General features: G+C 38.3%; 2 protein-coding genes across 6 annotated transcripts; one reads left to right on the top strand and one right to left on the bottom strand.

The window, feature by feature from the left end:
* Nucleotides 1–5,558: 5,558 nt before the first annotated feature.
* Nucleotides 5,559–20,089, top strand: LOC111224037 (transmembrane protein 120A-like). 4 transcript variants are annotated; one of them, XM_022748406.1, is made up of 13 exons: nt 5,559–5,678; nt 10,551–10,638; nt 17,080–17,198; nt 17,417–17,533; nt 17,678–17,737; nt 17,943–18,038; nt 18,159–18,248; nt 18,452–18,517; nt 18,683–18,744; nt 18,839–18,931; nt 19,123–19,187; nt 19,505–19,573; nt 19,882–20,089. In XM_022748406.1, the coding sequence occupies exons 3-13, from the start codon at nt 17,092–17,094 to the stop codon at nt 19,993–19,995; spliced, it is 939 nt and encodes a 312-aa protein (XP_022604127.1). In that variant the 5' UTR covers nt 5,559–5,678; nt 10,551–10,638; nt 17,080–17,091; the 3' UTR covers nt 19,996–20,089. The 4 variants fall into 4 exon arrangements, with proteins under 4 accessions (XP_022604127.1, XP_022604129.1, XP_022604130.1 ...); XM_022748408.1 differs by having other exon boundaries at nt 19,540–19,573; nt 19,882–19,960; XM_022748407.1 differs by lacking the exon at nt 5,559–5,678 and adding an exon at nt 6,445–6,497.
* On the bottom strand, nt 6,705–15,733 carry gdpd1 (glycerophosphodiester phosphodiesterase domain containing 1). Of its 2 annotated transcripts, none has more exons than XM_022748405.1 (11): nt 15,563–15,733; nt 14,310–14,456; nt 13,576–13,618; nt 13,089–13,224; nt 11,843–11,888; nt 11,417–11,538; nt 10,930–11,019; nt 10,536–10,669; nt 9,437–9,496; nt 9,098–9,149; nt 6,705–8,690 (listed from the first exon to the last, which is right to left on the bottom strand). In XM_022748405.1, the coding sequence occupies exons 2-11, from the start codon at nt 14,443–14,445 to the stop codon at nt 8,556–8,558; spliced, it is 954 nt and encodes a 317-aa protein (XP_022604126.1). In that variant the 5' UTR covers nt 14,446–14,456; nt 15,563–15,733; the 3' UTR covers nt 6,705–8,555. The 2 variants fall into 2 exon arrangements, with proteins under 2 accessions (XP_022604126.1, XP_022604125.1); XM_022748404.1 differs by having other exon boundaries at nt 14,310–14,459.
* Nucleotides 20,090–20,645: the final 556 nt, after the last annotated feature.

Raw genomic sequence — 20,645 nt, forward strand, 5'->3', positions numbered from 1 at the left:
ATTGCCATGACTTTTAGTGCACACATACATGCTCCTCTCATGGATGAACCATAATGACTTTGGTAAACCGCTAATTGTTGATCTAGCACCATCACCAGGTCAAAATTTGCCCAATGCAAGTATCTAATTAGCAAAACTAAAGTGGTGAAGTTGGCAAACATTATACCTGCTAAACATCACCATGTTAACATTTTGGATGGGAGCATGTGAGCATGTTGATGTTCTCAAAGTACCGCTGTGCCAGTACACAACAGACTGTTGAAAATATGATGGGCATTTCTCACTGACCAAGTAATTAATCAATAAATCAAGTAAGTATTGGCAGAAAATCAAACATCAAAACAGTCGTTAATTGAAGGTGGAGATTCTTGAGCAGCTGTCTCCATTCTGCTCTGACTCCAGTTGAATGCAGACCTTTTCAGTGCACACAGGCAGCAAAGCTAGCTCACATTCTGTGTTTAAGTCTATGAGGCTGCAGAGATAATCTGCTTAGCCTAGCACAACCGTGAGGATCGTGCTATCCTCTCTCCATGATATCCAAATAGACCGAGCCCCTAAAATACTTCTGCTGGTATGCCCTGGTGACTGAGAAGATTAGCAAGCTGGCCTGGGAACCCATCCCAAAGGCTTGGGGCCAGGAGGACAGGAGTATGTTTTGACTAACTGTACAGGAGAAACTAAAAGGTTAGAGGCCTGTGCTCTCTACCTTGTGGTGCAGTTATAGTCCTTGTGGTTTTATTGATAATGCAACAGCACTGTGGCTCTGCTGCTAAACACACCATACCAATCACATGATTTAATCTAGTTCTATCCCCATGTGGTACTTTTCATAAAGTTGTTGAGGAGCCTCACCTGTCTGCCTGTCTATTTCAACTACTATTCTTTCTAATTTAAATCTATACAGAAAACATGACATTTCTAACTAAATAACTTTTTTGTAGTTTACAAGACTGCCACTCTCTATTTAAAAATCCACTTTTAAAACTTTTATGAGTTGTTTCATCACCTTTACAATACACTATGTTGTCCCATTCTGTCTCTCCTCCTTCCTGTCCGTCTTTACTGGACCATCTGGAAAAACTAATGAAATACTGAATGGGAGCAGGAGGCCTCTGTGAGTTCAGGACAAACAACAGAGAGAGGGGGAGAGTGGCCTCTTTCCTTTACTGCTCTGCAATATGATTGTTTTTAGTGTCGGACGGAGGCTGATAAAGGCTCCAGTGCTGATGGGAAGGACCGGGGGATATAAATAAATAAGGCAGTGAGACGTGCCCTTGTTTTCTCTCCTCTGACTCCATGCCAGCGGCGTGGGACTGGCGCACAAAGACACGCTCAGTACAGTTGTCAGAGCTGACCCCTGACACACACACACAGACACACAGACACACACACATACACACACCAGATATACAGACTGATGTTTAACCCAAAGCATGTTTTATCCTTTCTGTCATCTCAGGACTGAGGACAAGGAAGAAGTTTGTGAGGCATCCAGTCCTATCAATTCAGAAACCCTTTCCCACTTAATACATTTATATTTGGATGCTGTATTATTACAAGAATTGAATTTAAACTGAAACGGTTAGTTCATTGATTAGCTGAAATACATAAAATTAATTTTTATTTTTTGAAGCAAAATACGAACCATATTTGGTTCCAGCTACTTGCTCTCTAACGGCTATTTGCTCTTTTTATCTGTTTTATATCACTGTAAACTGAACATATTTGGGTTTTGTACTGTTTTTCAGACAAAACAAGACATCTGAAGACCTTGAACTTAAGGAAATTGTGAATGACATTTTTCACTATTTTCCTGCATTTCATAGATTAGATTATCGATTAATCAGTAGATAATAAAAATTTGTTACTCAGCCCTATACGTAAAAATAAAATTTGCAGTCTGATTACAGCAAAGTAATTAGTCTTAGGTACTGTAGGTAATCTAAGAACATAAGCTTCAAACTTGACCTTTTTAATTAGAATTTAATTACATTATATTTAAGCTTCTTCTTTTAAGCCTCTACTGCTGTATTTGGGACAAGACACTCAGGCTAAAAGTACCAGCTAAATGTCGTAAATGTAAATGTGACGTCCATCACAACTGAGGCCAGATGACACAGACGAGATGTTTACTCAAACTAAGTGCTGTAGAAATCGCTCTGTGGGATGCTATTACAGTTAGCTGTCAGCATGTTAACGTAGTGAATCTCCTGACACGCTAATGTACCTTTAAACTGAGCGACATTCAACAGCAGTGCAGGATTATAGTATTGCACGTGTTACGCATCTTCTCATGGGTCATACATAATCCATGTGGAGTTCTCTCTGTGTATTATCTGCAGTCGCTCTCTGAAGAATCACTTCATTACAGCCCTAACAACAGAGTGCCAGTGTATGTCAGCAGCTTTGGATGAACACTGATACTTCTTACTAATGTGATTTCAAATATATTCTAATACAATGAGTGAAGTCTTAGCTTTTATTTGCCAGGCCTATGGAGGGGCTGAGCACTAAAGTTGACATATTTGTACAACTAGTTGATCAACAGAAAATTAATCAGCAACTATTTTGATAATCAATTAATTGTTTAAGCAAAAAACACCCACCATTGGGTACTTATGAGGATTTGCTGTTTCTCTCTGTTCTTTTTATCATTGTAAATTGAATATTAATGGGTTTTGGACACACTGACAATAATTATCCTAATAATTATTGGCAGATTGATAGATAATGAAAATAATCGTTAGTTCCAGCCCTAGAGATGTTGTGGCTTTGATTTAGCAGGCATGAAATCCACTGAATTGGCCATAATATGTATTTTACTCTGTAACTGTCATCAATTTTTTTTTCTGGTTTGTCTGATATGCAGAATTACAAAATAGAAAATAAGGAAATAGGTAGCTGTAAAGACAAGCAGTCTATCAAACATGAAATAAGCCGTAGGTAAACCACATTAAACAGATGAAAATGTCCTGGACCTGTTCAAGGCAGGACTATGACGCTGTTTGACATTTCATAATAATTTCCATCAGCCTCCCAGAACAGGACAACACTCATCTTAGTGGGTGGACATGCTTGAAAATCATTTAGCAAGGCAACATTGTTTGTGTGAACAAGGATGTTGCTGACACACTGTAAAATGCTGACGCAAAGAGTCAATCCAGGCTGATTTGCACTAAAAAAAACCTCTGACAGAAAAACAGATAACATAACTGATTGGACGACTACAGAAGCAGATCGCAGAGATCCAGACAGGCTCCAGCAGCAGAAAATGTTATCAAAACTGACACGTCAGGGCAAAGACTGTCTAAATAACCTCAGTGTGTGTCTTTGGTGTTTGTCCATCTTTTACCAGTTTATCTTTCACTCTGCCTGCCTGTGTCTTCTCTTCATCTGTCTCGATGCCTCTCAGCATGTTTGTATATTTATTTTTTCCGTGTCACTCTGGCTATTCATCAGTCCTGCCGCAGGTCATTTGAGGTCATCGAGCTGTCCATTCTGGTCATTTCTGGGTGTCATCACAAAAGGCTACGTGCCACGCATCTCACCAGCCAAAAGGGCCCTTGTATCCCAACAAAAAAACCTTTGTTATGTAATGCACTGATGCTGCCGCTGCTGATGCTGTTTCTGACAATGATCGAGAGCGGGAGAAAGACAGAGGGGAGGAAGAGATGCAGGGGGGGGGGGGGGGGGGGGGGGGGTGAGAGTCAGACAGGGACAGGGAGTTTGCTTAATGAACAGAGAAAGACAGAGGGAAGAAGCAGCGTGTATCCCTTCAGCGCTAGATGAGCTGTGTGTCCTATACAGCCCACGAGCTGCACTGACACAATTTCTGTACTTCGTGTACTTTCAGCATGCTCTCCATTCAGTGTTACACCAAGGCCAACAGCATACAGCAGCATGACATCACTGACTAGAGGAAAAAAACTCCCCTCTCATATCAAATCTCACTGATGAAACGATGCTCTTGCATCCCAGGTGTGTGTGTCTGGTTGCAGTTGCTGTGTTTTATCTGTACCTCCATCTAATCTTCTTCTGTTAGGGGCAGTTTTATGGAGGGTGGTGCCTGTTTTCAGGTGCTTTTGACACATATTTTACTTCATTTACTCACAAAAAGACCTAAAAGAAACACACCTTGAATGCTCATTATCTTGCTTGCTCATTGTGTTTATGATTCACACTTCCCTCATTCATGTGTGTATCATTTCGAAGGCATTTCAGAGAGGCTCACAAATGATAATGTGTCATAAAAAGGGACTAAAAACAAAGTGGGTGATGTGACAGAAAAGACTCTGTAGGCACAACACATAGACAACTTTTGTTTACATCTACAAGTCCTGTCTGTAAAGGATCACCTTTCAAGGCCGGCCTCTGTAACCCCTGTCTTCGATCACTGTGTTTTAACCCCTCACATGATCAATAACTATGTGCATGCACACTCTGCAAATGAAAACAGATTGTTGAGAGGAAAGGTTGTGACTTGATCAGGGTGTCTGTTCTTGAACTGACTCACGTGGACTTTATTTTGTAGATGTTTTTTTTTTTTTGGGGGGGGGGGGGGGGGGGGTTGCAGCATTTCCACCTGCTGGTCTACTTGCCTTGTACAGGATGGCAGAGTGACAGTGTCACATCATCTATATGTAACACTGTAACACATCAACAAATACACAAACTTGCAGGTTTAAGGGTTAGAGCGTGTGTGTATCTGATTATTGGGATGAATCAAGTCACAGGCAGTGGCGCACTTTATCTGGGGCAGAACTTCAGCCACCACACGGAGCACAGATGGCGGGGATGCCTCGGCTCAGCAATGCTGAAAACACTCACACATGCGCACACTCACACGCACGCACACACGCGCACACCACCCGCTCTGAAAAGCTTTAACATCTGCGATGACTCTGGCAGATCAATGAGAATCAGGCGGTTGCCGTCAGAGTTTATGATCACATGAGCGTATATTACATGATAACCCGCATCGATCACCGCTGACGTGCACAATCACTGTCAGGCGCGTGCACGCGGATGATGGCGCATACGTGCAGGACTGCTACCACAAAAAGCATGCGTCCTAATAATAACCACTAGATACAGTAGGTCCATTGCAGAGTAGACTTCAGCATCCCATCCATGGCGAAAACATCAGTCCTCACATGAAGAATAGTTATGACAAATAGTATTTAATGCGTGTTAGCAGGATACAATATCACAAACTTGTCTTTTGTTGTCATTTTACAGCATGTGTAGCTGCTGTCTATGTTAAAAGTTGCCTCGATAAAAAAAAGTATCGGACAGGCTGTATATAAGTACACAATAAGCTTCAGCGATATGAAAACAGTGCGTAACAACAAATGCAGCACAGAGGAAAAATAACGCAGAGGAAATCATTTTACCTTTGAAGGGAAGAAAAAGCGGATCTCCACGTAGCCTAGAAAATGTCGCACCTCCTCGGTTTCCTCGTGGCAGTGCCAATTCTAAACCTCGTTTCGCATTCCTTCTCAGGCAAATTTCCTCTTCTCTCCGGCCCTGGCAAGTCCTGCAGAGACGCAATGTTTTGACGCGCAGCGATGCCCAGCAGAGTTTAGAAGAGGCAGAGAGAGAGAGTGCTGAAAGAGCCAGCCGGAGCGAGAGGACACACTCCTTCCTACTTCCGTGTTTGCAGGAAACCCGTTATACAGGTAGAATTGTTTCTTTTATTCAACAAGACTGTCAGTTTCTGTCCTGTGTCTGTTTTTATGTTCCACGTAGACGTTTAGCCGCGTGGTTTTCATCGTCTATTATCTATCCGGTTGTAATTCATATTTGTAGTTAATATTGTCGAAACACCATGGCGCGCATGCTCAGTATAAGTACAGCGACAGTTGATGTTTAACAAGTTTCTTTGTTACATTATTTTGGTTAAGATTAACGCTGTAATAAATTTGATCTCCATCGTTGTTTTTATCTTCTGAGGGTAGTTGTGTCTGTTCACTTTTGACAAAAAACATTTTACAAATTGGTGTAACCTTGCGAAACGACAGTTACTATTACAAATGTGCCTCTTATCAGAAAAAACTAACCCTAACCCTAACCATCACAACCCTGCTTTTCACAACACGATGGAAGAAATATTTAACTAAGTTACTTTATTGTTTGAGATATTCGCTCCTATTCATGAATAAATTGCTGAAAAAAAATATTAACCGTTAGCACGACAAGTCATGCACGCACACTCCGGACGCCGCGAACCATCTTAACAGCCGAGTTGACGATCTTTGGTAAAAAACGCACTGGCTGTTGACATGATGAGTGAGTGACAGCCGCGTCAGCCAATCAGCAAACCGATCAGGCATAGCAACACCGCCCTTATTGGTCGAAGGTAGAAGCGAGAAACCAATAATATCGAAGGAATCTCATATTTTTTCACTGAACTCTCTAGGAAGTACACAAGCTACCTGTGAGAGTAGTTTTATTAATCAACTTAAAGCAGGTGAAGAGCACAGACCTCGCCTGTTCAAGTGAGTAAAGAGAATGTGTCCGCCGGTGATTTTCTTGTAACAAGACATGTCCAGCTTCATTTACTTTCCAGCTGTAGGGAAAACTTCTTAAATCCCTCGCGTCTACAGCGCCACCTCCTGTCAGTCTGCAGGTGGTTACCAAATATTTATCTATATAAATTGGCAAATATTTGTTGTTGAACATTATAAAACTGTTATTCTACTATACCACTTATTTAACTTTATTTTAATTTTTTTTTATTGATATTGATAAAAAAAAAATGCACTTGTTCAATCACTTCTTGTCAAACACCATGTGGGTAAAGTCATTTTGAGAGGTCCAAGCAGCCAGGTCCCACAAACTGATTCTGTCAAACTCAGAACATATTCAAACAGGGTATCAGATATTCATTTGAGCATGCAAAACAAATGTACACTCAGAACTGCACAGGTTATGTAATCAAAATATTCTAAAGTAAAGTCATTAATGTAAAATCTGTAACATGATTGGTAGATCACAAGCCTTTCTCCCAAAGAATGATGATGTTGGATGTACAGGTGATTCCAAAACAAAGTAAAATATCAGACATCAGATTCATCCCGGTGCATATTTCACTTGGACAAAATGACAAACAACAAACTGAACTTTGACTGCAAAATACCAAACAATATACAGTACATTCAACCAATACTACATTCAATACTGACCCTCACTGTGTGGTCACAAGTTTGAAACAGAATATCAGTGGTATGATAATCCTAATAATCTTTACACATTCAAACTTTGAAACCCACAGTGAGGTATTGCTAGTTAATCACCATCTTAAATAGATTTAAATTTCAAATCACTGAAATACAGCAATCAATCAACATTTATCAGTGCATCTACTTTGTTGCCAGTACACTTCAAAGCCCATACATTTTTAGTGTTCATATTTTCTTAAATATGAAGTTGAATGCTGTTGACGATCACATTAACACAGGTGAAAAAGGTACGACTTACTAAAATAAGCAAGATGAAGTTCCTTATATTGTGCAAAATTTCTCTCTCCGATTAATTAATGGACAAATAATACCTCAGTAATTCCATTTGATTCAGAGAAAAGTCTAGAGACTAAACAACTACACATAAACATACAACTATGTAGCAATGCATTGTCTTTGAAAACAACATGAAACAGTGGTTTATACAGAACAATCAACAGTTGAATTGAATTTGCCTGTGCTTTAACTTATTGTAAATATTGAGCAGTAGCACTTCTGACCTCAGTACTCAAACTCAGTGGAGCTGAGGACTTGTGTCTGTATCCTGTTATTTATGACAGTTTTTTTTTGTTTGCGTCTGACATATAAAAATGTCTCAACTGCTTAAATTTGTGTATTAGTGCATGTGCTTAGTGACAGTCAGATTGTTCAAAAATAAATAAATAAACGGACCACAAAACATTATAAAGCAGCTGGTAAATTAACATTACATATGAATATCAAGCTGCATCTGCTGGTGTTCTTACTCGCACACTACACGATGCAGCAATACTGCAAATTGTCATGTATTTGAAGGCAGTAAGTAGTAAAGAGTAAAGAATTTTTTTCAAGCCGGAAGCCATGAATCTATTATGAACTTCAAGACTGATAAGATTTCTGAAGAGCACATTTCAATGGCCATTTTGTCCCATTTTATAGCTATACTTTAAAAGATCAAATAGCTGTGTAATACTAATCTCACACTGATGTGTAGGTGTGCCACGAGGCAATAAAGCATCTGAAAAGACCACAACTCAAAGAAGATAACAACATATAGCAGGTACAGCATGGGTCCTTTCAGTGTTATTCTATGTGACTGAAAGTGCAAAAGTGTGTGTTACCAAGACAACAACTCGTTCCTGAAACCAGTGCAGGATGCAGAACATAAAGGAGATCCTTATTGCCTGTAAAACACAGTGTGAAAGTAGTAGCCCTGCTGGAATGCGTTCAGTAAAAGTGGGTGGGTGTTATTGGGGGCTGATTTGGCAGGTCAGTCAGGTTGAAGGATAATCACTGGTGGTGGTGGTGGTGGGGGTTGAGGTAGATTTTGGCAGGTCACTGGAGCTTAGAAATGCCATTCCTGTCCATGAAGTCTTTAAGCCTGGTGGGAAAATCTGTCATAACTCCCGTGGCTCCCAAGTCAAATGCCCTCTGGAAGTCCTCCTCATCATTCAGCACCCATATGTACACCTGAAACGCACACAACACGCAGTACTGGGAGTCACAGTACGTTCAAGAATGCCTCTGTATTCTTAACAGTAGTGTTAGCGGCCACTCCGGCCTATTTTTGAACTTGTAGGAAACGCTTACATTTCCCAGGAACTGCTTGTAACTACAGCGTAACACTGCAGCTACAACAAACAGCACTCTGCACATAGACAGGTTCAGCATGGACATTTCAGACTATGGAAAGTTCATTCTTGGTAGTAAAGATAATTTAGGGAAAGTAACTTAACCTTGACACAGTTCCGTATTTGTATCTAGTTAGTACATGTCACTCTACAGTTATCAATATGCACCCACTATGTATTCAGTCACCTGTATGTAGAATTTGTTTTGTGAGCACAACTACAGAGGGTACATAAAAGCAGTTTTACCTGTATTCCCCTGGCAGTAAGATGCTCAAAAAGAGTTTTCCTCATAAGCAAACTGCAAGAGAAAAATAAATGCTCATGTGCAAGGAGAAACTACAAGTATAGCAAAGATAGAGTGAAGTTTAGTTGTAGAATTGTAAACTTTTTGCATAAATCACAGCCACACAGTAGTGCACAGTGCGTGTATACAGTGTCCACAGTCAACAAAGTATCAGCACTAAAAGAAAAATACAAGGTGAAGTGATGAAAAAGCCCAGTTATACAAGTTTAAAACAATTATTTTATAAACATCTGTGGATTGAGCCACTCTGAAATTAAAATAAAGACAAATGAGTGACCTACGTGTCTGCCAGCCAGGTGATGAATCGCTGACTCCTAGTTAATCTGTTAGGATCCTTGAGTCTGCAGAATAACACAGAAACATAAAATAGGTTTTAAAAAAAGGCACTGGTGTGGATGCCATATTCAGACAATTTGCGGTTGGAAATTTTTTTAATAATCAATCAGTTCACGTTCACTTTTGCATTCCAGGTTAGTTGATGTACAAAATAATAACATACAGCTAAATTTATTCAAGTCAAACTGCTGAATGGAACAAGTTCGAGACTGAACTGGAGCTGAAATGACACCGAAATTCATTCTAGGAAGCAAAGGAAATCATTAACTAAAGAAGACATAAATGAGACAGCCTGGAAGAAAATGTCACAACTGTCAAACAACAATTCCTGATCATGTAATAATTTGTCGAGCACATTTGAAACAACCAATTGTTTGCCCATGTATGTACAATAACAGCAGAACAGTGTTTGAGAGGTGAATTTGTATTAAGCAACTATTTAGTACAACTTAAATAATGTAGAACAACAGAAGTGTAATAATTGAAATCACTTAATCCTTAATGAATGTTCAGCATGTGTAATCTGCTCTGTGACCTTGATCCTTACAGTTCACTAACACACACTTTCCAGGCAAAGGGTGTGAATATCTCTTTTAATTACTTAATTAGTGAGTGAGATCATCTTTCAAACAGCATTGCGAGATAACAGAGACAAAACAGACTCACTGCAAACAGTTGAACAGCGGGTACATTGAGCCAGAACAAGATGTACTTTGTGAAATTTTTAAAACCTGAATTAAAAATTCAAGGTACATTTAATTAAAGAAAACTAAGTAAAATCATGCATGTAACCAGACTTGTGACTTTAGGAAGAAAGGTCCACTTGCTGGAAATTTTCCAGAGCTTTCAATCACATCTTGTGGCCCTACATCAGCATATAGAGTTGACTCATATAGTTAAGTACAGCACTTCAGTCCCTCCTGTCTTTGTTATCTCTTTTTGTTTTGTGTTTTTTCTTTTTTGTCTGGTTTGGTCGCTCTGTGTCTCATTTCAGTGGTTTTAGTTTTTTTTGTGTTTTTTTTTCATTTTTATGTGTAAACTTACTTGGTGATAATGGAGGGCATGGGGATCTCAAGGAACTGCTCCTTGAGGGGAACAAAGGGCAGAAGGCCGGTGTAGAAGAGGCCCAACAACTGCAATACTCTGGGTAAGCTGAACAACACTGGAATTTGTGGGTTCTGCAGAACACAAACATACAACCAGGATTCAAGCTCAGTTCCCTTGTGATTCATTAATAAAGTCTATACTTTCAAAGAGATCTCATCTCATCTTGAGATGATTTGTTTTTATAGTACTGACTCCCCTAAGAAGTGGATACAAAGTTATTTATAATATTTGAATATCTCCATATGTGAAATATTCTCCACAGTGAGCCACCTACAGTATATCCATATACTCTATATCCAAATGTAAGGCTACACATCTCGTATAAAAGTACCTCTTTATAACACTTCTTGACAATCTGGTTGCTGGCGTTACCCCACACAGTCAGATGCTCTCTGTTGTACTTCACTACCAGCTCGGAGACCTGCAAGGATTAAAAAGTCACACAATCTAACATGTTACACAGGCGTGAAACATGAATCAAAAAATTTTATGTTGTCATATTCCTCGTTGGTTATTGCAGATAGTCTTTAAAATTACAATGTACAGTTACAAGAGAATCTGACAATGACAAAATGTCAATGACAGATCTTTGTATGAGTATCTACCTGCTTACTTACTTTTGACATACAATGAGATAACCACTAATGCTACTTTTTTTTTTAAGGACATGCTAAAATCTGTGACTAGCAACTGCTGTTAAATGGATATTGCATGGAAAATTGGCAAACAAAAAGAAAGAGAAAAACAGGACAATTGTTTGATAGGAGGGTTAAAGTACCAAAAGAAAAAAAACCCCACAGAGATACAAACACACACACCTTCTTGATGAGCGTGTCATTGTTGACCTTGATGTCAATGTTGACAGGGGTATTAGGAAAGGCATCAAAAACGTCTCTGAGGAGAGGGATGCGTTTGTCCTCTCCTCCTTCGCAGAAACACTCTGAACAGACAAGGACAAGTCCAAAACATTAAAGTGAACATATTTCAACAGTTTGCAAACTAAAAATGTATTTTTTTTTGTCAAATGTCAAATATCGTGTAAATGCATTCATTACATACAGAAGATCATTGTGATTTTAAATTCTTTTGCAGATGAACTGGCCCATTGTACAACATAAACTTTAAATATACTTGTATATTTATTCCTACAAACAAACATCCATCACATATACATGCACATGTAACTGAGAACGCTGAGTAACACTTAGTTAGCTTTGTAGTAATTATGGGTATGTGATGCTCACCCCTCTGAAAAGTTACCCCCAGCTTGCAGAGGTATGGTGGTAGCTCCTGCAAAAAACACACAGCAGTCAGTGGTTAATAGACAAGCTTAACAGCCTGTAGTCAGATCCTGTACGTTCAGGGCAGGTGCAGACGTTAAGAGTCACTGAGGGCATTCACGGTAACGACAGTCAATATAAAAGAGACAGGAACCCAGCAAGGACATAGCAAAGCAACATTAATGTGAAGAGCTCTGTGAATCTCTGTACTACAAGGCCAAAGATCACTAAAACTGCAAACTTAAGCTTCAATTCCACAAATATCACTTTGGTATCAAATTAGTGGCATTTATCAGTACCATTTCTACTGATGTGACGTTCAACTTTTAGTTCTGATCTCTGACCTTCAAACACACTGGACTTTGTAAGGCCTCTACGAAAAATCTTTTTTTCATTACACATTAAAAATGTAGGCCAGGGGTCAGTTATTAGGTTAAACCATGGACCAGTTTTTTTCAGCATTGTTTAGGGGGGAGGGCAACATAGTTTTACAAGCAGTGGATATTTACATTTGTTTTGGGATTGTATATGAATGCAGATGTAATTTCTCCATTAGTAAGTGAGTGTTTTATTTAATACTCATTTGGCAAAAATAGACAAGAATGACAGTGGCCTGCTTCGTTAATGGTCAAATTAAAGTGCTGTTGTTAATGTAGCTGCCATTGAATTGTTTTAAAATGGCAGGTTTCTGTTAGACCGCCACTTATTTGTGTTTGGGATGTTTGGGTTTGCCCACCACTGGGCAAAATAGACCATGAAAGTTGTTTATAACAGAAGAGAACAGAGATCCTAAGTGAGCAGCAACAGACTGACCAAGAATTTCTGCTGGATCATTTTTTATTTATTTATTTATTTTTTTTATTTTAATCAGGCAAAAGTTCATCATGTGACATAATCAGTTGACTTCATATGAACCTCACCTGATCAACTCACATTTTCCATCAATGCTGTTACTTCCTTTACACAAGTCTAGTTCTTCATTTCAAGTTTTATCAGTTTCAAGTTTTAACTCAAATATTTGTGCAAAATAAATTACTACTAATAAATTATTCAACTGATTAAATACTCATTAACATTTTCCTTTTTGCAGGTGCCTAGAAAGGGGAAAACAATTCATAAAGCCAGAGGGGAGATTAGAAAATAATAAAATGGTATTTATTTCTCTGTCAGATATGGAAATGGGATGACTAAAGAGAGAGCAGTAACTCACAGCATAGACCATGTCGGAGACTTGAGCATTCATTCCAGTGGCCCTCTTCAAGTTGGCATCATGTGAAACCACAACCTCTTCATCTTTCGTCAGGTGGCAGTCCAACTCCAGCATGTCTGTGCCGAGATCCACAGCGCTGCATGAACCAACACGCAGTACACACACAGTATTTATCACAATACCTGGGAGATTCCATTGACTTTTATCATCAATCTCACCACTGTGGTCACTGAGGTGAACCAACATGAAAAATCATAAACCAGTAAACTTCAACCTCCATTAATAAATCAATCAGAAATAAGAGCAATAAATCTTCAAAGACTGAGTGATTTAAGGCATCGCTGCCTTTGTGTTGAAACAGGGTTTAACAGACAGACAAACAAAACAGATGAGCTCAGATGACTCACACTTCCCACAATCACAAGTACAAGCACCAGATATGTTTCTCACATGCATGCAGTTAAACATACAAACAGCTTCTACTCACTGCTTGAAAGCTGCCATGGTGTTTTCCAGATTTTCGCCTGCACCTGTAATGCAAAAAGTAAACACTAAGTGTAAGAGATTATTTTCTTTATATCTGCACTACTGTGGGACCAAAAGCTGGAACGCTGCCATCACTGCTAGGAAAAGATAAGCAGAGACACCCATGATGTTCTGGGTGTCCTGTGCTGACATTTTATTTGCCCTAGGTATGAACCTTTGTAGATTCACGTACTGTTTATGTAACTTTACTATCTCATTTTTAATTTTTTGTTTATCTAACAGCTACAGTCCTGTCTGATAGAAGCATAGTAATAAATTCGCTGCAATACAGGCAAAACCATGCAAATACATCTATAAATGTTAACATCCTAGTTCTATTCTTACTTTATACATTAGTAACTAGCTCCCAGTGTGAAGCAAAAGTGGTCAAAATAACTGACTGAGTAAAAACTTACCAACTATTCCACAAGTGTCCAACTATACTGATACTGTATTCAGACAAGAAACATTTTAAAATTGTAGCATCTTGTATAATCTTCATATACACAATCCCTTTTGGCATAATAAGTACACTAACTACTGAAAAAAATGTTAAAACTTTAGTGTGTGTGTGTGTGTGTGTGTGGAGGGGGGGTACATTATCATGCAAGATTTTCTTTGAGGAGGATTTTGAACAAAAGAAAGAAAAATCAAATATGATAAATACTGAGATCTGAATGAGTGTCGCTGACTCACCTCCACGGTGGGAAATGTGTCTGCTGCGGAAAGCCTCTCGCTTCCTCCGGTGCAAAAGATTTGGGCATTTCAGCAGCAGGGCAGAGGTGAGCACATAGCCCGTTACCGTTGACAGGACATACATGGCAGCACACATCTCCTATCAGTCTGCTACAAAACAAACACAACCCAGTTAACATACACAGTGAAGCAGGATTTCAACAGTCTCACAGGTTGTGTTGATATTTGTTTATAAGAGAAATATTGAGTCTAGAAAAAAAAAACTTTCAGGGACAGTGAGAGCAGAACTTCCGCTAATAAGTATCTTCCAGTTGATTAATCACTTAATAAAATGTTTTATATGATTATTGGCCAAAGTGAAGACTTAAAGCTCCTTACTTAGTGTGAACAACAATTAAAACCCCCAAAATATGGCTACATTATTTCTTTCATGATTGATTAATCTGATGATTTTTCTCTCACAGTCATTAGCTGATTAATCATTTGGTCAATAAAATTCAAGAATATAATGAAAATGCCTATCAGAGTTTCCAGATGGACAAGTTAACATCAAAACTTCAGTAAAAGTAAAAAACGACTTAACAACTAAGTGATAATAGGAGCTGTTGCTGATTAATGGTCTGTTAATTGATTAATCAACTAATAGTTTCAACTCTACCCTGAAGAACTGAATTTTTAAGATTATAAGTGGAAAAAAGCAATCAAGTCATTGCATGTGAATGACTGTGCCCAGCAAATGTTCAGAATTCATGCTCGGCAAATAATGAAGACTTATTTACCTTGTGTCAAAATAACAGTCAAGCAGCATGTTAACAAATACATAATACAAGCTATATGTGAGATATGGGACAAACTTGTGCCTTCTAAGTAATAGATGGAAGTCAAAAACCGAGGACGTTTTTATTACTGTGTGTTTTATTACGCTCTTTCAGAAAAGACTAGCACTAAACAGCAACTAATCTTGTCATCAAATGAGTCAGAAAGACACTTTTTCGTGCTCCAAGTATTTAGGATATTATATTTCAACTGTAAGTGTGCAAGTGTCACTCTGCCTATTCGGTCCCGCCTTGTTATCAGCGCTGGAGAAGCGGTTTGCATTCAGATGATATATCATTAAACATTCAAAACATAATTTCTCCCTAATAAACACACCGTTACAACAACTGCTAAATGACAATAACGTCGTTAGCGTGGTAGCTCGATTAAGCTAACGTTAGCTGAGCGGGGGTCGAACTTGGAAGATGAAATCTTACCTTTGTCATGAAAATGTTTGGGTTTTCTTAGTTCCTTTTGTCTTGACTAACCTAGGTAGTCCCCGAATGACTTAGTTAGTGTGCAGGAACCAGTGCAGAGAGCTATTCTGCATGAAGTGTAAATATACAGTGATGGACTGGCCTCTCCTCTGCACCGCAGCTGTCTTTTGAGTAAACTACTAAACACAACCGGCCGCTGTCAGCTGGATGCGCATGCGCAGGCCTGTACTTCCCCAAAAGGCAATAACATTGGCACTTCCGCTCGAATATTTCAGAATAAAACCAGGACTCAAGCTGCACCTGTCTGTCAGAGAAAATCCAGTCATGAGGAACCCGAAATCTGTTCAAGTTGAAGTTCAAGTGTATTTGTCAGTCCAACAAAAGAAATACAGACTGAAATTACTAACTGATTCTTCGAGACCAGTATATAAGAAATAGCAACACTGTTACAACGAAAATATATTTAATAAACATATAAATGATTAAGAAATAAATAGAAAAATAGAAATAAATTAGAAAAATGCCTCCTCACAAAACGCGAGGGGTCACTGAATGATTTATTTAACATGAAAAAAAAGAAAATATACTATCCCCTTCACAGTCACTAGTTCTCAACCCAATTAATTAATTAATTAATACCTATGGGAAATGTATTTTTAAGTTTATTTTTAAGTTTAAGTAAAGTAGAAGTGTCAAAACACTCCTCTGACTGGCTGCTGTCAGTCGACTATGTGCAGGTTTTGCCATTAAAAAGAACGGATGTGCAGCTGTGTAAGCCACAAACAAACTATGCTGAAAGTTTAAATATGCACAAAAGCAACAGCTAACAGGGAATTGGGTGAAACATGGCAAAGGTAAAAATGTAGACCTCTACTCTTTGCATCGAGTTTAATATTGTTTTAAGTAACCTGTTGCCTTTAGCTCTACTAGTGATAACTGAACAATGTGATAGCCAGAGAATTTCCACAGAACAATGTCCAAGTGAAAATCTTACACATTTGCACCAGTCAAAGTTCACTTGATGCAATAAACGATCCATGGAGATGTGATACACACCCTGAAGAGTTATTATTCAACCTAACATTTCTTGTTTGTGAAACAAAAAGAACTCAGTGCTGAGTTTAAGTTGGCCAGGGTTTGTTGTCAGTAAAATTAAGTGAAGGTTAAAGTGCTGGAAAAATGCCTCAGGGTTTAACAAACGCTCTGGAAGATTGGAAAGGTTTGGAAGATGAATATCAACAACTTCAGGTGAGAAACGAACCAAACTCAGCTGGAAGTATCAGGTTGTTCACATATAGCAGTTGCATAAGTCTTGTGCTTAACATACTGTTTGCTTGCTGTTGTGTTACTCAAACCATAGGATGAAATGCTCTTAATATTCAGCAATTAAACCCTTATAAAAGTGACATGTATCGGTAATTTTTGGTTTAATGTCAAATAGCTTGATTCCATATCATAATCCACCATGTACATTTTCTTTGGTTATTGATGCAGCCCCATATTTTTATGCCATCCAGGAAACACACAGAATGTACTTACAGAAACTGGATGAAATTTCCAAACTACAAAACAACTGCTCCTCCTCAATTTCCCGTCAGCGGAAAAGACTGAAAGAGATATCCCAGCGAGTGAAAGAGTAAGTGTCCACACACACACACACACACACACACACACACACACACACACACACACACACACATACATACAATTGCACAGACACAGATTATATATATAGATAGATGAATACAGTACATCAGGTCACAAACAAAGTGGACCCTCCTCAGTTCATACTGTAAATATGACATGTTGTGCCAATTATAGAAACTTATCTTGTGCTCTTATATCATCCATCAGATGCAGCAAAGGACCATCAGATGAAGATGCTAAAAACATGGATGAGATTAAAGAGAAAATCAAGATGCGATCAAATGTTTTCTTTGAAATGGAAGCTTTTCTTCCCAAGAAAAATGGGTGATGAATTCTTTTTATTCACAAAATTAGTGCAGATGCAATTGCTGCGATTAAAATACATAAAATCTGATTAATTACAGTAATATTTACCTTACCATACAAAGTTAGATAAGAGGGAACTAATATAACCATTACATATTGCAGGTTGTATCTCAGTCTGGTCCTTGGAAATGTGAACGTCACTCTTCTCAGCAAGCAGTCAAAGTAAGCATGACCGTCCCTCTTTAGATTTATCTGTGTAACTATCAATCTGATGCAGTGAAATGCTTCACTGTCATAGTATCAGTACTCAAACTACGACATAGCATTTCTTTGGTTGATGAATTTCTGCCTATTTCATTAGTGATTAGTGATCATTGAAAGGCTTTGCGCTGTATATGGAGTCCTGAATATATCACGTCTTTGTCAGGTTTGCCTACAAAGATGAATATGAGAAGTTCAAGCTGTGCTCCACAGTCCTCCTGCTGCTGTGCTCCTTCATATGCTGTTTCTTTGTGAGCTACAGGTATGCATCAGTATGTCGCACATCACAGCTGCTCCCTCCTTGTAAGTTACAATGAGTTTATTACATGGACACTGTGCTATATGTCTAAATCTGGCACTTGTGTTATGTCCCCAATTTTAGATTTCTCGATGCAATCCTCAATTTCCTGCTGGTGTGGTACTATTGTACATTAACTATCAGGGAAAGCATCCTCATCACTAATGGCTCCAGGTCAGCGATTCTCTAAATTTTACTCTTTCATTATCATATTTTATATATAATTTTGTATTAATAACATTTAACTTGTTTATCATAAAAAATACTTGTCATTGTGGCAGTTAATCATCTTTTTTTCATCTTATAATTTATTTTCACACTTAAATCTAGTTCCTGGAGCAAGTCTAATATCTGATCAAATGTGTCCTGAATTATAGAATTAAAGGCTGGTGGGTTTTTCATCACTACGTCTCAACTTTTTTGTCAGGTGTGATGCTGACATGGTGAGTAGAGGAAGATAAAAACCTTAATTACAGATTAAGAAACAATGAAACTCTGTTTTAAATACATGTCATTTAATGTATCAATTTATTTCACATACATACAATACTTGCGAAATTGCACTTTTTGTCTTTGTAATAACAAATTTCCCCCCTTTCGTACCTAAGGCCAGATGGGAACCTCTACAAGGCATTCAGGAACCAGTTCCTCGCCTACTGCTTGTATCAAAGTATGGTCAAAATACTTCAAATAAAATAATAGTCATGGTTCAAACTTTTGAAAAATCTAACCAAAGCCTGAATTCTTTCATCTGGCACGTGCAGGTTTTGTTCAGTGTCTGCAGTGCTATTATCAGAGTGGATGTCTGTACAGACTACGAGCCCTGGGAGAAAGACACAACATGGATCTGACCGTGGGTAAGGTATACACTGGAACACGTCAAGGACACAGAGAACAGATACACTCACCTTATCATAACTGTATAGTTTATAACGATGTTTAAGATTTGGAACCCACCACCTCTGTGGCTCTTTATTGTCACTGCTGTAATAAACAGATGTAGAGGGAAGAAAAACCCTTCAAACATTTGTCTGTCTTCTGTTTTCAGAGGGATTTCAGTCGTGGATGTGGAAAGGGCTGACGTTTCTTTTACCCTTCCTCTTTTTTGGTCATGTGAGTGTAGTCTGTGACATTGAGATTATGTGTGACTGAACTTGTTTAATTTCCTGCTTGGTTTGCATTAAAAACACGCTTTGTCATGGTTTAGAGTGGATGACGGAGAAAAGCTAATGAAAAATGCTAATGTCATTCTACGCCTGATATTACCCTGCATATTCAGGATTGATTTGAGACATTGTTTAGGTTTTTGGTGATCCGGAGAACAGTTTAACCTGTGCGTGCAAATCTCTATGTTTTCATCACTATACTACTGTATATCCATTCACTTTTATACATAAGAAACCCTTAAGTCCTCATATTTTGTCCTGTAGTTCTGGCAGCTCTTCAATGGCCTCTCTCTCTTCAGAATGGCTCAGCTCCCAGACTGTAAAGAATGGCAGGTCAGTGCTTTCACAGTCACCATGTTTTAGTATTTCACCCTGCACTGTTTTATTAACAGTTAAGGATTTACTGTATTTATCTTTCCAGCATCAACTCTTCTTATTTGCTAATAGCATCTATTTTTTGTATAAATGTAGTTTTTCAATGAAATCAGCTTCATGGATTTGCATTCACATACTTGAAAGTAACATTACTTCTGAATACTTCCCCACCCATATTGCTCCATACTGTATATCAAGAAAATGGTAGATATTATGCTTACTCATGTTTTGTTCTCTGTTTTCTCTATTTTTCCATGTCATGCCAGGTCTTGATGTGTGGTGTCTGCTTCCTTATTCTGTTCATGGGAAATTTCTTCACCACTCTTGCTGTGGTGCGTCAGAAGCTCAAGAGCAGAAACCAGAAACCAAAGAGTCTGTGATACAGTATAATAAAATAAAGCATGTCTACAAAATTTTGTCTCACATGTTCCTCTCTAAATGAAAGCTCATATTGTCATACTATCAAGTTATTATATGTCTGCAGGCCATTACTACAAAACATGTCCAGTAGACACATAAATATGAAAAATGTGCTGTGATTAATCAATCACCAATAAAGGTTAAATTATGCTCTACAATGCCTCTGTGTTCTTATTTTGTATAATTAGCTCTCAGAAAAACAATGAATAAAAGCAACTTCCAATTAAATGTTAAATCTTACAAACACTATAGCCCCAGTGAAGCTATTCTTTAGCACATCTACATCTTTTGTGATTGTCCATGCATGTCCTTTTTCATTTCTTTTTTTGCCCTTTTATCTGGTGCAATTAAAGTTGGGTGTGTAAATTCTGAGTTTCCCTGCAGAGATATATGAAATGCCCTTCATCTTATCGCATTATCAGCCACGAGGGACATCTTACTGCTGAAAGACTATTTGTACTTTGATATTTTAAGTACATTATTCTCAATGGTTATTGATTTGAGTATTATTTTGAATGCAGGACTTTTACTTCCAATGGAGTATTATGAAACTGTGGTTTTGCTCTCTTAAGGGTCTGAGAAGAGCTGAGCATCCAAGAAAAAACCGCAT

The sequence above is a fragment of the Seriola dumerili genome, unplaced genomic scaffold, assembly GCF_002260705.1.
Source record: "Seriola dumerili isolate Sdu_G_001 unplaced genomic scaffold, Sdu_1.0 BDQW01000122.1, whole genome shotgun sequence".
NCBI lineage: Eukaryota > Metazoa > Chordata > Actinopteri > Carangiformes > Carangidae > Seriola > Seriola dumerili.

Excerpts from the sequence above, each read along its gene's own strand:
- gdpd1 (XM_022748405.1), bottom strand. The coding sequence starts at position 14,445 with ATGTGTGCTGCCATGTATGTCCTGTCAACGGTAACGGGCTATGTGCTC. Across the intron at positions 13,619-14,309 it reads ACACATTTCCCACCGTGGAG|GTGCAGGCGAAAATCTGGAA; the intron begins GTGAGTCAGCGA and ends TTTGCATTACAG. Across the intron at positions 13,225-13,575 it reads ACCATGGCAGCTTTCAAGCA|CGCTGTGGATCTCGGCACAG; the intron begins GTGAGTAGAAGC and ends TGGTTCATGCAG.
- LOC111224037 (XM_022748406.1), top strand. The coding sequence starts at position 17,092 with ATGTACTTACAGAAACTGGATGAAATTTCCAAACTACAAAACAACTGC. Across the intron at positions 17,534-17,677 it reads TTTCTTCCCAAGAAAAATGG|GTTGTATCTCAGTCTGGTCC; the intron begins GTGATGAATTCT and ends TACATATTGCAG. Across the intron at positions 19,188-19,504 it reads CCTTCCTCTTTTTTGGTCAT|TTCTGGCAGCTCTTCAATGG; the intron begins GTGAGTGTAGTC and ends TTTGTCCTGTAG.